The following is an 18,017-nucleotide window of genomic DNA, read 5'->3' on the forward strand; positions in this document are numbered from 1 at the left end:
CGTAATATGGGCGGTAGGATATGTGTAAGTTGATTTGATCCGAAGGCTTTGATTATCTTGTGTATAGTTTGTTGTGTGGTTTTAGGAGAACTTACGTTTGCTTTTCTATAGTAATATATAATATATAAGTAATATAAATAGAGGTGGTAATATTCAGCGCCAAATAAGATATTCCATGTCTCCACGGGTTAAGGTGAGCATAGTTCCCCTAAGAGTCTGATTATATCTCATTTAGATGTGAGATAATATCTCATATCTAACATGACATTACCTTCTGTTAGTGATAACTAAACGATCTCTTATATTGTTTGTTCGCCGGGAAATTAAGCAGCAAGCTGCGATTTGTCTTCGCGCACTGTGGCATTTTGTGTGTCCCTTGTACCACTACTGCATGCATGTGTCGTTGTCCAGCTACAGTGAGCAGTGTGCTACAACGCTGACTAGACTAGTTTGCTTAATTTACCTTTCGCTACGATAGCTCATCAGCTTTTTTTTTTCTGCTTGCTTGTTAGGCATTACTACAGTGAGCAGTGTCCCTTTTCTTTTTCTTTTGTGATTGTACATAGATAGGTCTAGCTTTCCTCATTTTGGTTGTCAACATCTCCCACGAAAAACAGAGATATAGTAAGGCCTATTTCTACAACACCTCACACAGGAAACAAATCGAATTAAATGGTAAAAAAGTGCTAAACAACAAAATGTTAGTAATTCTCCGCATAAAAATGTTAGTATTTAAATACAAAAAAATATTTTTGCAAACTTTATAAAAGCATTTGTAAACTTTTTAAAAGTCATGAAACTTCAAATGTCCGTGAAACTGAAAAAAGCTCACAAATTAATTGCTCATCACTTGTTTAAAAAAGATGTTTACCATGTGTTTAAAATTTTATAACACTATTTTGAAAAAAAGCACACAGTATTAAAAACAATGTCCGCTGTGCATTTAACATATACGTAGGTCGAGTTGCAAGTTAATGGTGAAGTTGCAACTAGGATGAAATACACTACTATTCTAGTTGCGAGTCAAGGACGGACTTGCAACTTGGACAACTACACAAAACTACGATACCATTTGCGTGTCGAGGATGGACTTGCAACTGGGACAACAACAAAAAACAAGACCAGTTGCAAGTCGAGCGTGGACTTGCAACTGAGATGAAAAAACACGTGCTCAGTTGTGATACAGGGGTGGACTTGCAACTAGGACAACTACGAGCTCATTTGTGACCCGAGGATAGACATGCAACTGGGACAACTACAAAACTACAAGCTTAGTTGCGAGTCGATGGTCGGCTTGCAACTGGGGCCCCCGTTAAAACACACACACCCTTAGTTGTTGAGTCAATGGTCGGCCTGCAAATGAGGGGCCCTCGACAAAACACACGCGCCCTTGGTTGTTGAGTCGATGGACCCCTAGAAAGACACTCCCCTCCCCTCCCCCCAGTCGCGAGTCGATGGTTGGCTTGCAACTGGGAGCCTTAGACAAACACGCACACCCTTAGTTGTGAATCGATGGTTGACATGCAACTAGACCTCGACAAACACACAAATACACCTAGTTGCGAGTCAAATGTTGGCTTGCAACTGGGGCCGTGATAGACACACACACACACACACACACTAGTTGCGAGTTGGATGGTCGGCTTGCAACTGGGGCCCCGACAAACAAACACACACCTTGTTGCGAGTCGACAATCGTCTTGCAACTGGGGGCCCGGACAAACACACACACCCCTAGTTGCGAATCAATGGTCGACTTACAACTGGGGACCCTCGACAAACCCACACACACCCCTAGTTGTGAGTCGACCGTCAGCTTGCAACTGGGGGCCCGGATGAATACACACACCCCTAGTTGCGAGTTGATGGTCGTTTGCAACTTGGGGCCACAACAAAACACACACATCATTAGTTGCGAGTAGATGGTCGACATGCAGTTGGGGACCCTCTACAAACACACACACTTTTAGTTGCGAGTCGATGGTGGACATGCAGCTCTGGACCCTCAACAAACACATACATCCCTAGTTGTGAGTCGATGGTCGGCTTGCAACTGGAGACCCTCAATAAACACACACACCTAGTCGCAAGTCGATGATCGACATGCAACTGGGGACTCTAGACAAACATACAAAAGCACCCTTAGTTGCAAGTCGATGCTCGGCCTGCAGCTGGGGGCACCGACAACACACACACCACCTAGTTGCCAGTTGATGGTTGACATGCAACTGGGGACCCTTGACAAATACACACACACACCTAGTTGTGAGTCGATGGTCGGCTTGCAACCGGGGGTCCCAATAAACGCGCGCGCACACACATACTTAGTTGCGAGTCGATGGTTGACATGCAACTACGGACCAAAACAAACACACACACCCTTATTCATAATTTTTTTAATGTAAATTCAAACAAGTGTTCACAAATTAAAATTTTGTGAATTTTAGTAAGTGGTCACACACTTCAAAAAATGTTCATGTACTTAAAATATCATGAATTTGAAAAATGGGGAAAAATTAAAAAGGAGAGTAACAACAAAAAAGAAAAAAGCAGATCAAATAAATGGGACAGATGAAGGGAGAGAAAGTGCCCAAATAGAGAATGAGTGAGAGCATAAGCTAACATCAAATCCTTTGTATATGGTGTCCGTTAAATCTTCCTATTCTCCACGATTCAGAAAATACAAGCAACATTCTAAAAAAAAATACAAGCAACGATCCTAATAAAAAGACCCACGATAGCAGGCTGTCAAGAAAAATGGAAGAAGGGGCCAACGAACCAACGGTAAGCGGCTGCACGTGACAAACAAACGGCCGACCAAAAGCTGCCTGAGATTTACATACAGGATGGACAGAGACTTGAGACACGGCCGAGATAAACAAAACGATTAACGGCCTGCCAATATCGGCGTACTAGACTGACGAGACAAATACGACGCAGGATAACCACAAGATCAACACTGATCCAACGGTGAAAGATTTAGATGTGAGATAACTATTTCACATCTAGATGTGAAATAGAGAATCCGTTCCCCTAAATCCTCCTAAAAAATTCCCCTAAATAAAAAGATTTAAAAGTGCACGCGAGAAAAGTCACGAGATCCTGGTTCAAAGCAAAAAAGTAGCGACCACGTTGAGGCTGCCTCCTCCATGTCGTCGGTCGCACGTGATCGGAGTAGCATACTACCATTGCGCAATTTTACAACCCCTTTGGAGCCTTTGTCCTCGCATCCCATGGCATATAAGTCCCCGCTTAATAATAATCCAACGGATGTACTACTGGCGATTCATTCAGCCGTGCCCGGTCGGCGCAAGGGTCCGCGTGCTCCGTAGCACATCTTCCATTCGTCAGTTCGTCCCATACTCGTGGGCCGGCGTTTTGTTCAGTGCCGCCGTATGAACCGTATGCCCGGTCAGAGCATATACAATGGTGCTATCTTAGAAGTGCCATATAGAATAAATGATGAGGTGGAGAAGAGAGAACCCGTAAGAAAAAGATTGTCTTCTCTTATTTAAAAGAAGACAAGATATAATCTTTTAGCATAATATGTCTCACCATGTTTATAGGAATAATTAGTTATTGAAGATAAGGCTAAGACATGACCCATTGTAGACGTTTTTTTTTGTCATATCTAAATTACATGCAAGATTTAATATAAAACTATTTTATCAACTATTGTACATGCCTCCATGCGACCCGCGCTGCAAACTTCAGTTCGACCAGCCGTTCCGGATAGACGCGTCCTTGTCCTCCGCAATAAATCCAGGCAAATATGAGGTTCTCCCGTGGCGGCGGAAAACACGTCAGCGCCATACGCGTGCGCACCGGCCGATGGGCCACGCGTGTCCGCGGTGACGGGCGCGTGGGCGGTGGGAGGATGGGCGGGCGGGCATGTGTCTGTACAGGTACGCGCTATTGGTGTGTTCCGGCGGCAATGGCACAAGGTAGCAACGCGCCAAGCCGAAGGCTGGTGACGTGTTTTGTATCTTCCTCTTATTTTGGAAGCGGCGGTGATGCTTTCGGCTCGCCGATAGCAACATGGCGAGAGGACGCGTCGTGGACCGAACTGGATTGTCGGCTGCTCTTGCACGGGGATAACATGCACACTGGCACACTGCTACTCACCGTAACAACCCACTAATAAGAGTACAGTTATCCTGATTTTACCCAAATATCCAGCAAAACAAATGCATACATGTCTAAATAGAATCACCGTAACCACCCACTAATAAGAGTACAGTTATCCCTCACTGCTACTCACCGTAACGCTGCAAATATCCAGCAAAACAATTGTTCATTCAAAATGATTGTAAAGAATACACTACCATTTTTTTTCAACAGACAACAGGGGTAGGGGCTCAGATGCCCAAGCTGCCATTTCATATCAAAATTACTACCACACTGCATGGAGGACCTAAAAACAATCAATTTTTTTTGCAAGATGATCATTCTTTTTGTAAATAGGTCCCTAAACCATCAATAGTATCACAGATGAGTCCAGTCACATGTAGCAATCCCGTCGGAGACTTCATGGCCACCGTCTTCGACACAAGCCTTGGGCCTCACGTGGAGGTTGAAGATGGTACACCAGAAGCAAATACCTTGATGATCTGCAGCTCATGTGGCCCAGGTCGATGCAACGAGATGAAGGAAATGTTGGGCCCACAATGCAGCTTGTAATCCCAGAGAACTCTAGCTCAACGAAGACAATAGTCGGATCCATCTCTTCCCGTTCGCCCGGCACCACGCAGGCGAAGAAGAAGAAGAAGAAGAAGAAGAAGAAGAAAGGATGACCCCGAATCTCTCCCAAGCTTATTGAAAGTGCTTATGCCAAGACCACAGCCTCTTGCCGTCCTCCACCATGCAAGTGGGTCAGAGGAGGAAGGCGAGCTCCATATGCCGTCGTTGGCAACAGAGCAAAGCACATCGACGACATGTCACCAAACCACGACATAACACCATGAGCACTACCCTAATGTAACAAGGAACACATGCACACCTCTCAGCAGCCATCGATGTTGGACGCAGCGTTTGATCAGGCCAGGAATCTCTGGCTGAGTTCAAAAAAGGGAGGCGGCGCAAGAGGAGGAAGGGTGAGGAAAAAGAAAGTGAGCCACTCCCAAGAATACACTGACCATAATATGTGCAAGTGGACAAACAAATGAATACATGTCTAAATAGAATCTTTACTTAAACTTCTTTCACTTTGATTGTAGATACATGGAAAAATATTTGTAACATCATTATTCTCTCTCTTCCCGAGTTTATTACGCCCTCTCACATTTTGAGTCAAAGTTTGACAATACACCTGTGATATAAAATATGAGATATATGTCAAAAAATTATATAATTGGAAATTTCATTTCGAATCCTTATAAATTTTATGACACGTCTCTTATATTTTGCAAATCAATTCTACGGTCAAAGTTTAACCCAAAATATAAAAGGGCCTAATAAACCTAGACGGAGGTAGTAAACCCGCAATGAATGATATTTTTATGGTTTTTCTTTTCTTTTATAATTTTGTATCAGCATATAAACACAAAGCAGTAAACTTTTTTTTTTCTGGTAATAATACTAATCCGCTAAAAACAACAATGAAAACCACACAACCCCTTGTGACAATTTTTTTAAGAGAAACTTTTGTTCTATTCATAATCAATCATGGCAGTATAAAGAGCGACAACTGTAACAAAAATTACAACCATATACATGCAAATCTTAAGCCGCCTTAATGCAAGGATTCGGCCGTCACACGTGTTAGATAAACATGTCTCCGAAGACTATTTCCAGCTCTGAGCATGCGGCAACCAAGCACATCACCAATCTCTCCCCATCAAGAAAAAAAATAAAAAAATCCATCTTCTTTTTTTTTGTCAAAATTTTGCTTTATTGTTTATTGATCTCCATTTTGCTTGCTTGCTTTTACCCTTTCCATCCAGTGCCTTAACCCCGAGGAAAACCTAAAGCGAAGACACACAATAAACTAACGAAACGAGCAGACCCCACCCTTACCTCCTCTCCTCGTCTCCGCCACTTCCCCCCTCCCGCCCCCACCAAATCTGGGAGTTTCCGGACGCCATTGCCCACCTTTCCCCCCAGCACAAGGAAAGCACGCCAGCGAGAGAAGGAGCAGCAGAGGCTGCACGGCAGAATTACCGTGAGCAACTCGGAAGGTATCTCGATCTTCGTCCCCGCCGCCCCTCCCCGCCCGCGCGCGGACGATCTGTTCCTTCTTTTCCCGGGGTTCTTTCCTCCCTGATCTGAAATCTCCCCGCAGCCGCGCCGGAGCCGGGTCGAATCGGGCCGTGGCGAGGGGAAATGTCCGGCTTCGTCGGGGTCGTCGTCTCCGACCCCTCCCTGCAGGGCCAGTTCACGCAGGTCGAGCTCCGATCGCTCAAGGCCAAGGTGACACCCCGAATCCACGGCTTCGTCTTCTCTCCTCTGCTCCAAAAACCAGAATTATTACTATAGTTCCCTCTGTCGCCTCTGCTCCAACTCGAGGTTTCTGTTTCGTTGTGGTTTGCAGTTCGTGTCTCTGAAGAGGGACTCCGGCCATGTCACCACCAAGAACCTCCCGGGGTTGATGAAGAAGCTGAGGGGACTTCACGAAGTGGTCCTCGAGGAGGAGATCGCCGCCTTCTTGTCGGAGTCGTACCCCGACAGCGACCAGGAGATTGAGTTCGAGTCCTTCCTCCGGGTACATCTTGGCGATCCTCTGAGTTCCTGACTAGTAGTATTACTAGTATTACTGTGGAGGGGAAGAGTGTGTTATCATTGTCTTACTGATTCGGTTCGGATGGGGAATCTGGTGTGGTGCTTTTGCAGGAGTACCTGAATCTGCAAGCAAGGGTGAGCGCCAAGGAAGGAAGCGCCGCTGCCGGCGGCGGTGGCGGGGCTGGCGGCCGCAAGAATTCGTCGTCGTTCCTCAAATCCACCATCACTACGCTGCTGCACAATCTCAACCAGGCGGAGAAGTCTTCTTATGTGGCACATATTAACACTTACCTTGGTGAAGATCCATTCTTGAAGAAGTACTTGCCAATCGACCCATCCGGCAACCAGCTATTCGATCTTATTAGGGATGGCGTCCTGCTCTGGTGAGAAGGCTTTCTAGCTAGCTACATGGCGCATGCCAATTTACTCTTTCAACAGAAACTGTCTGCTAGTTGTAGCTGATGTTAATTCCTTGCTGGATCTTTTGTCAGTAAGTTGATCAATGTAGCTGTACCTGGGACCATTGATGAGAGAGCAATAAATAAGAAAAGAGTTCTTAACCCATGGGAGAGGAATGAAAACCACACACTGTGCCTCAACTCTGCAAAGGCCATTGGATGTACTGTTGTTAACATTGGCACCCAGGATTTAGTGGAAGGAAGGGTATGCCTTGTGTTCCCTACTTGTTATCCTTTCTTGTAGCTCATGATGCAATGTCACTGATATAAAAATGTTGCCGCGCTCTAAATTATCCTTCTTCTTTTGCAATGAGATAAATCATTTGTCTCCCTTTAATTCTTTCATGTCCTGTATAGCGATATATAGTTTTTCTTTGATGAATTTGTTGGTAAATTTAGGTGTAAATACTGTTATCATTATTAACTGCTGCCTGTCCTTTGTTCTTTTTCACTTTAATCACTTACTAGTAGGTAGTACATCTCATATTTCTTTGTTGATTTTCATGTGTTAGGTGTTTTTAGCCACCTTACCCTAATGGGAAAATGCTCCCAATTCCATATTCAGTTCTATAAATTCCCTTAAAAAAATCAAGTGGTGACTTACACATATTTCTATTGTTTTCTTTGGCAGCCTCATTTAGTTCTTGGATTAATATCTCAAATCATAAAGGTAAGTACTGAAATGAGATTCACATTTTTTATGCAATTCAATGGACACACTATGGTTGAACTCCTCCTTCATCACCTAAAGAGTTGCTTCACTTATTATCAGATTCAACTTTTGGCTGATCTTAATCTTAAGAAGACACCCCAGCTTGTGGAATTGTTTGATGACAGTAAGGTAAGTAGAAGTGTTTTACCTTTGTTTCAGCTCCCAGTGTACATCTTTGCTCAAAACAAAATCCATTTTATTGCATGTTGTACAGGATATAGATGAGGTGTTGAGCTTGTCACCAGAAAAGATGCTGCTTCGATGGATGAACCATCATCTGAAAAAGGCTGGCTACAAGAAAACTGTTAACAATTTCTCTTCGGATGTGAAGGTGCATATGACAGTACATGTCACAGCACTTACTAATCACTTAATTATATGCAATTTTGATACACCTGCAATGATACAAAAATCTGCCTGTTACACATTTGGTTGATCTTATTGTTAAATTTGAGTCTTGTGGGCAACACAACAGCTAGCTTTTCAGCATTGTCTATCAAATACTTTATGTTATTTTCTTCATTTTATGTAATACAGTGTACGTTATGTCGCTCTGTACTTGATCCATCATTATGTTGTTCTTTGCCATGCTTCTGTTCTTGCTCTGTTCAACTTCCGATGGTCACATAAGTTAATTTTTACAGGATGGTGAAGCCTATGCTTATCTTCTAAAAGCTCTTGCTCCAGAGACTTCCCCTGAAACCACACTGGAGACTAAGAATCCTGATGAAAGGGCAAAAATGGTACTGGAACAAGCAGAGAAGTTGGACTGCAAAAGATACCTTACACCAAAGGATATTACTGAGGGTTCTGCCAACTTGAATCTTGCATTTGTTGCACAAATATTCCAGCATCGGTAAGTGCCGACTTTCCTGCTCTTGAAAATGATCTAGAAATTTAAGATATGATCAAAATCATACGAGCTATTTTAAATTGGAAGTTCCTTGGGTCGATTTTAACAATTTTTCCGTGCTGACCATTGATCACTTCAATGATATCATTCCATGATGTGCAGGAATGGTCTAACTAGTGACATTAAACAAGTTACACTCACACAGTCAGCATCACGTGATGATGTTCTAGTATCCAGAGAAGAAAGGGCCTTCCGAATGTGGATCAACAGCCTTGGGGTCGAGTCATACCTGAATAATGTTTTTGAAGATGTTCGCAATGGGTAACAAGACTATTTTCATGATGTCTTGTGTTATTGTGTTATATCAATTGCTGAGTTGATAATTTAGTTTATGATCTTGCAGATGGGTACTTCTTGAAGTACTTGACAAAGTTTCTCCTGGATCTGTCAATTGGAAGTTGGCATCAAAACCTCCAATTAAATTGCCATTTAGGAAACTGGAGAACTGCAATCAAGTTGTAAAAATTGGGAAGGAGTTAAAGTTTTCATTAGTAAATTTAGCTGGGAATGATATTGTTCAGGGAAATAAGAAATTGATAGTTGGTGAGTTCGATCACATCTAACTTTATAGTGAATGCTAATGCACTGTTCTTGATAACTTAGGGGACATATAATTTGAGTTTCTCTGTGTTGTCTTTCAGCACTTCTGTGGCAATTGATGAGATTTAATATCCTTCAATTGCTAAACAGACTGAGATCCCACTCCAAAGGATCCCAAGGAAAGCAAATTACTGATGCAGATATACTGAACTGGGCAAACAGCAAAGTGAAAGCATCAGGAAGAACATCTCGAATGGAAAGCTTCAAGGTGACTTTAATATCCATAGCTTTCACGTAGCCATATAAAAAATTCTAGCTGTTAATGTTTTTCTTAACGTTTTCCCATTCAGGATAAGAGCTTATCAAATGGAGTGTTCTTCCTCGAACTTCTTAGTGCAGTTCAGCCAAGGGTTGTGAACTGGAAAGTAGTTACAAAGGGAGAAGCTGGTCTGTTCTTGATCCACATGTGCTATTTCATGAATTGGTTTCTGATTAATTAATTATATGCTTTCTTTACAAATAGAAGAACCATAGTACTGGCTGATGGCTAATTTCTTTTGATTTTGTAGACGAGGAAAAGAAGCTAAATGCTACCTACATCATTAGTGTTGCAAGAAAGCTCGGATGTTCTGTGTTTCTACTGCCAGAGGACATCATAGAGGTAAAGGGCCATTGTTACGAATATGGAACCGAGCCTGTAATATTTTCATTTTCCAATGAATTAAACTGGATCGGAGCTAAATTCATCTACTGTTTGGAATCTTTACCTTCAGAAATGTTGATGATGCTTGTTGATTGAGAATTGGAACTGTGCTGTGCATATATATTGTTGGTTTTATATCCTCCTTTTGTTCATGTTGATTAAACAGGTGAACCAGAAGATGATCCTAACTCTTACAGCTAGCATCATGTATTGGAGCCTGCTGAGACAACCACAGCCTGAAATATCAGAAGCATCAGAGCCATCCAGCATGGCTTCGGACGCAACTTCCGACATTGGCTCGGAGGATGGCGCCTCAACAGCGGCACCGTCCGAGAGCGAAGAGGCAAACTCACTGTCCGACAGTCTATCCACCCTGACCACAGACGACGCCACCTCAAATGCTCCACCTGCAGAAAACGGGAACGGCGCCACCCCAGATGCTCCACCTGCAGAAAACGGGAACGACGCCACCCCAGATGCTCAACCTGCAGAAAACGGGAACGCCGCCACCCCAGATGCCCCACCTGCAGAAAATGGGAACGATGCCACATGATCCTGATGGTTATATGTTCGTCCGTAGCGCTGTCCATCATTAGCTTCATATACAAGGGTTGGTACCCAAAGTTGCTGCTGCTACCAGAAGTGAAATTTTCTCCTGCTTTTCAGGTACTAGCATAATAGGTACACACCATCATACAGATAGATCGTAGCCACCGTTTGTTCATTAAATTAAATTTTGCTGAATACTAGTAAGTACTATATGGCGGAGAAAGAGAGGGAAATACAGACACATACATATACTAGTAAGTAGGCCGCCGGTTGGTTTGGTTGGCTGGCCATTTACTGTACACTTTAGTGCACTTTGATGTCGAAGCTCCATTGCCCAACTCGTGTCTTGTCGGTCCGTCCACGTGCTCTGTTTTTTTTTTCTTCTACCAATTTGCTGTACTGCTCGGGCCATTATCGTTTTTGTACCAAACTGTCGTCGCTGCTGTGGAGTGTGGACCATGCGTCGTGAGCTGTACAAAAACTTGTTGATTTCTGGCATGCCAAGGAATCGCTGTACACATTATTGGTAGTAGAGTAGTATTCCTGGGCATTCTTGTTCCTTCGCGTGCAATGTGACGTGTCGGACAGCGATTTGTAAATCAGTGAGCGCGAGGTGCACTGGGAATTACCCCCTCCCTGTCTTTGTAGATTTGCTCATTTTGCTCCATATGTAGTCCATAGTTGAATCTCTACAACTTATATTTAGGAACGGAGGGAGTATTATTAGTAGATGTTTGAAATGGATCAATCACGCATGCCTGGGAATTGATTAGCTGTTTTATCTTCTTCTTCACAGTGATGGATTTGCACCGTACTATTCGTTGGTCTGCATGAATGAGGCCCAGGACGTGCATTCCGCATGAACAACTATCCCGTACCGTTTGAAAATGATTGCCATTTTTTTCTTGGAACAAGGGCGCTGCGGAACATGGCACCGAGATGACGAGTCGCGGGACTGCACTGCGTGTGCGTCTTCCGATGAGCCTGCGTCGCGCAGGCAGCAGGCTACATAAATCCGCGGGCACACACACAGCGGCCGAGGTCACCACCGGGCCGGCCGGAGACAGCGGCATAACCATGCAGGGCTGGGCTCCATGCCATTTCCTCCCCCCCCCCTCCCCCTCCCCGCCTTGATAGTTGATACTCCCTTGCTTGCTCCCCGAAGTCAAGTAGTGGTAAAGCCGGGGCGAGGCCACACCGCCACCACCACCACCCTCCGCCCCACCACTGCACGCCATCGATGGTTCCGTCCGTGCCCTGCCGTGCGCACGCACGTCGTCGTCAAGCCGGAGCCCGATGCGTCGTCGTTAAGGTCGCTCCCGGGTGGCACCGGTCATTGCCGCCGGCTTCCTCCTCCGTGTACCGTGTCCTCCGGCGATGGAGGGTAGCTGCTGCTGACACGGCGGCGACGTGGCGGTCGAGGAATTGAGCCGGCCAGCTTTACCACCATTCCTATCATCCGCCGCGACATGGCATACATGGGGCAGGCCAGGCATTTCATCTCTCCTACTACGTACCTTAGTACTTTCTCTACCTAGCCAAGTTACCAGCTCTTAGTCGTAGGAGTTATATTAGCAGTAGTTTCTTCCTCTTCGTTTCAGCTTTTCTCAACGAAGTGGTTGCTGTTGCTGTGAATAACCTTTGGCTATTATTGATTTGTATCTGTTAATTTTCTAGATGAACTGGTAGACGATGGCGATTCTTCTTCTTCTTCTTCGCTTAATTTGTTTGTTTGCGCGTGAATGAACGAAAGAAATCTTCGCTTCTTCGGGCTTGAATGTCGTACCCCTATCCTGTAGCTGTACTTGCATTGCGCCTCCAACAGACGCAGAACGGCGGAGGGCACAGTAAGCTAGCTAGGCGGCGAAGCGAGTTCTTCTTGCGCTTGGTTCTGCCCAAACAGTAGCTAGGCGGCACAGTGCTCGTCACTGCGCCCGGCCGGCTACAGTGCGCGTCTTGGTCTTGGGTGGCATGGCACAGCAGGGGGCCGCGACGGAAGAACCAGAGAGGGCGACATGCTTGCGGACATAGAGAACCTTTGCTCCTCCTCTGTCCCTCTTCATTTCGCTCCCACAGAGCAAGGCCAACGTATGCACTGGCGTAGTAAGAACAAGGAACGTCGCATCTCGCGGGCACAGCGCCAAAATCGACAGTCGAGTTAGCCATTTGCTGCAGCGTGATTCGATCGATCATACAAACTCGATATCCGCGACCTGTCAATCAAAATAGTAATATGCAATAATACTACCATCGTTTTTGAATATATATTTTTGAGCACTGTACAGACGCACACACGCTCATACACTCGTCGTTTTTGAAATTTGATCGTTCGTATCGTGGTCGACAGGTAACAATGCATTGTGTGTGTGTCTCGGAATTAGTCACACACGCGGCGTGCATGCCGGCGAGATGGCATGGCAAGATCGTTTTCTGCCCCACTAGCTAACCACTGTCAGTGCTTAGTAGTTTAGTTTACGAGGGATCGGAAATTCAGAAGGAGTCCTGGCAACCAAAGTGTAGCTAGTAGCGTTGCCAGCGGCCCAGCCCATATAATTCATGGCCGCCGTTACGCACACGCAAGTACGTCCTTGCGCGAACAGGCCGGGACTAGCTGCTAGCTAGGACCATGGTCTGCGCTGCATCTGCATGGCATGCCCCCAGTCAACAGTGCACGCAGGCAGCATCATCAGCAGCGGCAGCGGCAGCGGCAGCCTAGACAGGAGGAGGACTCCAGTGTCCAGTCTACGCTGCGCGCGCGGCCGTGAAGACGACGAGCCGCTCGGCGCGCGCCGGCACAACCTACGAGCAACCTGGCCCTCTCGCAGTTGCAGTCTTGCCAGCCGGGGCCACGCCTTGTCCGGTTCCGCGTGCATGTGCCCTAAATCCTGGGTGTCGCCTCGTTTCATTATTTCACTATAGGTAGATACCATGGGACGGGTGATATGATCTGGTTCGTGCGTGTGATCACTGGTGCTTGGCATTCGATCGTACTGTTAGGGTTCTACAGGTAGTAAATCATGCTAACCTTGTCAGTGCAACCTGTTTGTTTAGAAGTGTGGTGGATTGGAAGAGACGGCTTGAGGAACGAGCACCCGCTGCTGACTGTTCCTTCCTGAGCTGGGCGTGTTGTTTTCTAGGCCGGGTATGTGATCTGATGTGGAGTGTTGCCATGCCTCTCTTGTCTCGGATCTCGCGGCTTGCATCGCGCCTGAGAGAGAAGGGTATATGGACCATCTAAGGCCCCTCCCAATGCTCCACCTTATACATGTGCTAAGGTTGCCAACTAAGCAAAAAATATGATGTGGCATGCTAGTTAAGAAGAGAGAGAGAGAGAGTAGTATGGTGACCTCAGGAAGAAACGGTGCTAAGCACGTGTACCTAGGTGAAAGCACAATTCTGAGTCTACAACGAATTAAATGCACGAAGCTTAGTACTCAAAAGTTTAGCACCTTTGCATTGTGGACTTGAGTCGCTAAGCCATTTAATATGCTTAGCATCTCATCTAAGCACCTTTGCCTTGGGGGAGGTCTAAAACTTGGCAATGACCCGAGGGGGATGCGACCACCTAGGCACCAAGATTGTTGGCAACTCCTGAGCGTCTTAGACCGGTTTCAAACGCCCAAACGGATAGCCCGGTCATTGACCGATCACAAAAATTCGATTCAAACATCCGGACTGACCGGCACCCCTCATATCTAGCTCAAATATGGGGGGGATATGAGGGCGTCCGGGCATGTCCGTCACGTCGGACCTGGTTCATGCTGGCCCATCTGACCTCACATATATTCCTCCCCATCCGCTCACCGTATCAAACCCTAACCATTTCACTCCACTCCCCTCGGCCACCAAAGCTGCTGTCCGGCGATCTCCAGCCTTCTCCGGCATAGCGGGCAGCGGATTTAACTCCGACCAGTCTGGATCCATCGACTTGTCATCCCGTGCGGGCTGAAGGAAGCAATGGCCGTCCACATTGCACTCCGTCGCTTCCGGGAGGACAATGCCCGGTCGACAGCAGGATCTGTCCGGCGCGACTCCATAGCGTCGGCGCATCGGGCGCTCGGATTCTCCGGGGAGCCTTCAAATATCCCCTTCCCTATCACTGCTCCGGTGGAGTATGAGTTCCACCGGGATCTCTGTGCCTGCCATGGGAAGGAGAGGATAAGGGCGGCGGAGGCACGCCTCGCTGCCGACATGGCGGCGGCGGAGGTGACCAATGCGGCCGAAGAGGAGGAAGCCAACCGCGCCTGCATTGTAAAGATGCGATGGATGAGGAACACCCACGCCCTCGCCCAAGAGCAGAATCGGGTGGTCCGTGCCATGGCCGGACTGCCACCAAGGAGGAGAAGGAGGACAACAACTGGAAGGACAACTTCGACGACGAACAGATCCGACTCGATCCCTACTGCGTCTTCGACTGGTACTTTCGTGAGAAGGATGGAAAGGGTGCTGGGAAGGGCAAGGGCAGCTGTGGATGATCTTCTCCACCATAGCCAAACCTGCCAAATTTTGGTAGTCCGATGGCATGTTAGTGATGTAGTAGCCGGACGATGTGTGTAATGCATCGTTTACATAGTTGCATGAGTTTGTAGGGATTTGAGGTATGCTAATTGAGGTGTCCGGTTGTGAGAAGGGTAGTTTGAGGCTTGACTAATCATCGTCCGCGAACGCGCCCGGGCGCGTCTGCGGGAGTTTGAGGGGTAGGATTTGCCAAGTCCGGCTATAGATGCTCTTATAGTGTACTAATCCTGCTCGTGTTCTTAGAGTAAGTAAAATAGGATGAGAGCAAGTCTGGTAAGGTAAAGTCAACAGGCTATAAAAATTAAACTATTATATCTATGTTGAGTTGGATGAGAGAGAAGAGCAGAGAGAAGGGATGCGGCTTGTAGATTAATAGTCGGTTGCAGCACAACTCCAAAAAACATTGTGAGAGTGTAAGTCCTACGTGTGAGCTGCGTTGTGATTTCCTTGAAGCGGAGAGGATGATGCAGTACAATAGAGATAAGTATTTCCCTCAGTTATGAAACCAAGGTTATCAATCCAGTAGGAGAACCAAGCAACACTATCTAAACAACATCTGCACACAAACTACAAATACTTGCAACCCAATGCGTAGATGGGTTGTCAATCCCTCAACGGTTATGAACAAGATTAAATTGTATAGGTTTTGATAGATAGATCTGACAAAAATAGAAAATAAAATAAATTAAAGAAAATTACAGCAAGGTATTTTTGGTTTAATATATGATAGAAAATAGACCCGGGGGACATAGTTTTCACTACATGCTTCTCTCATAAGAATAGCATATGATGGGTAGACAAATTACTGTTGGACAATTGACAGAAAACAAATAATTATGACGATATCCAAGGGAATGATCATGTATATAGGCATCAGTCCAAGATTAGTAGATCGAAATGATTCTGCATCTACTACTATTACTCCACACATCGACCGCTATCCAGCATGCATCTAGTGTGTTAAGTTCATGGAGAAATAGAGTAATGCTTTAAGCAAGGTGACATGATGTATACAAGATAAACTCAGGTATGAATAAACCCCATCTTGTTACCCTTCATAGCAACGACACATGCGTGTCATATCCCTTTTTGTCACTCGGATTGAGCAGCGCAAGATCGAACCCATCACAAAGCACCTCTTCCCATGGCAAGATAAATCAATCTAATTGGCCAAATCAAACCAATAAATCGGAGAAGAAATACGAGGCTATAACAATCATACACAAAAGAGTTCAGATAAAACTCAAATAATATTCATGGATAGATATGATCATCCCGACTTGTGGGGGAATCATAGTCTCCATCTTCCTTTCCTCACTGGGACAATGCTCTAATAATGATGATCATCATAATTTTATTTACTTACAACTCAATATTACAACTTGATAACTAGAACAATATGACTTTATATGTATGCCTCTGGCAGTGTACCAGGATGTGCAATGATGCTAGCGTAACATGCATAATAATGATGAACGGTGGATGTGCCACAAATACTATGTCAGTTATGTGATCATGCAAAGCAATATGACAAAGAAGGTGTATGTCATAAAAACAGAAAGGTGGAAGTTGCATGGCAATATATCTCAGAATGACTATGGAAATGCCATGATAGATATGTATGGTGGCTGTTTTGAGGAAGATATAAGGAGGCTTATGTGTGATAGAGCATATCATATCACGGGGTCTGGATGCACTGGCGAAGTTTGCACCGACTCTCGAGGTGAGAAAGGTCAATGCACGGTACCGAAGAGGCTAGCAAATGGCAGAAAGGTAAGACTGCGTATAATCCATGGACTCACATTAGTCATAAAGAACTCACATACTTATTGTAAAAGTTTATTAGCCCTCGAAGAAAAGTACTACTATGCATGCCCCTAGGGGGATAAATTGGTAGGAAAAGACCATCACTCGTCCCCAACTGCCACTCATAAGGTAGACACTCAATAATAAATCATGCTCCAACTTCATCGCATAACAGGAGACTATACGTGCATGCTTAGGGAATCATAAACTTTAATAACAATATTCTTACTAAACCACAATCATTCACTAGTACCCCCACATATTACTATCTCAATATCACAAAACTATTACAAGGAATCAAACTTATTATATTTAGGGATCTACATGAAAGTTTTTATTATACCCCTCTTGAATACTGTTATATCAGGACCAATTTCATAACACATGCATATTTCCATTACTATTTATTAGACTCTCAAAAATATATAAGTGAAGCATGAGAGTGCAACTATTTCTTTAAAATATAACCACCGCTGTGCTCTAAAAGATATAAGTGAAGCACTAGAGCAACTCCCTAGCTCAAAAGATATAAGTGAAGCACATAGAGTATTATAACAAATCACGAATAAATGTGTGTCCCTCTCAAAAGGTGTGTGCAGCAAACACAATGATTGTGGTAAACTAGAAAGTAAACAAAGAAAAGACTACTATAATACAAGACACTCCAAGCAAAACTCATATCATGTGATGAATAAAAATATAGCTCCAAGTAGTATACCAATGGATTGTAGACGAAAGAAGGGATGCCATCCAGGGCATCCCCAAGCTTAGATGCTTGGGTCTCCTTGAATATTACCTTGGGGTGCCTTGGGCATCCCCAAGCTTAGGTTCTTGTTGTTCCTTATTCCTTCATCCATCGTGATCTTATCCAAAACTTGAAAACTTCAGCACGCAAAACTCAATAGAAACCTCATGAGATCCGTTAGTATAATAAGAAAATCATAAACTTTAGGTACTATTATGAACCCATTCATATTTTATTATTGCATAATACCTATTGTATTCTAACTTCTCCATTACTTATACCCCCGATATAATCCATAGCATCATTAAAACAAGCAAACTATGCAATAGAAAACAGAATTTGTCTAAAACAAAAAA

The 18,017-nt window shown here is 44.8% G+C and overlaps 1 protein-coding gene across 1 annotated transcript; it reads left to right on the plus strand.

Moving 5' to 3' along the window:
* Window positions 1-6,018: 6,018 nt before the first annotated feature.
* On the plus strand, window positions 6,019-10,930 carry LOC125514389 (fimbrin-4). The gene is made up of 15 exons (XM_048679701.2): window positions 6,019-6,176; window positions 6,281-6,408; window positions 6,530-6,700; window positions 6,829-7,100; window positions 7,209-7,380; window positions 7,807-7,845; window positions 7,948-8,016; window positions 8,102-8,218; window positions 8,532-8,743; window positions 8,903-9,061; window positions 9,144-9,343; window positions 9,442-9,608; window positions 9,691-9,787; window positions 9,910-10,001; window positions 10,210-10,930. The coding sequence occupies exons 2-15, from the start codon at window positions 6,322-6,324 to the stop codon at window positions 10,594-10,596; spliced, it is 2,241 nt and encodes a 746-aa protein (XP_048535658.1). The 5' UTR covers window positions 6,019-6,176; window positions 6,281-6,321; the 3' UTR covers window positions 10,597-10,930.
* The last annotated feature ends 7,087 nt before the right edge of the window (window positions 10,931-18,017 follow it).

Source organism: Triticum urartu, chromosome 6A, assembly GCF_056163025.1.
Source record: "Triticum urartu cultivar PI428250 chromosome 6A, HENAU_Tu73, whole genome shotgun sequence".
Lineage (NCBI taxonomy): Eukaryota > Viridiplantae > Streptophyta > Magnoliopsida > Poales > Poaceae > Triticum > Triticum urartu.

What these genes read in the sequence shown, in the direction of transcription:
- LOC125514389 (XM_048679701.2), top strand. Translation starts at nt 6,322, where the DNA reads ATGTCCGGCTTCGTCGGGGTCGTCGTCTCCGACCCCTCCCTGCAGGGC. An exon ending in AGGGATGGCGTCCTGCTCTG is followed by an intron (nt 7,101 to 7,208) that starts GTGAGAAGGCTT and finishes ATCTTTTGTCAG; the next exon opens with TAAGTTGATCAATGTAGCTG. An exon ending in AGTTACAAAGGGAGAAGCTG is followed by an intron (nt 9,788 to 9,909) that starts GTCTGTTCTTGA and finishes TTGATTTTGTAG; the next exon opens with ACGAGGAAAAGAAGCTAAAT.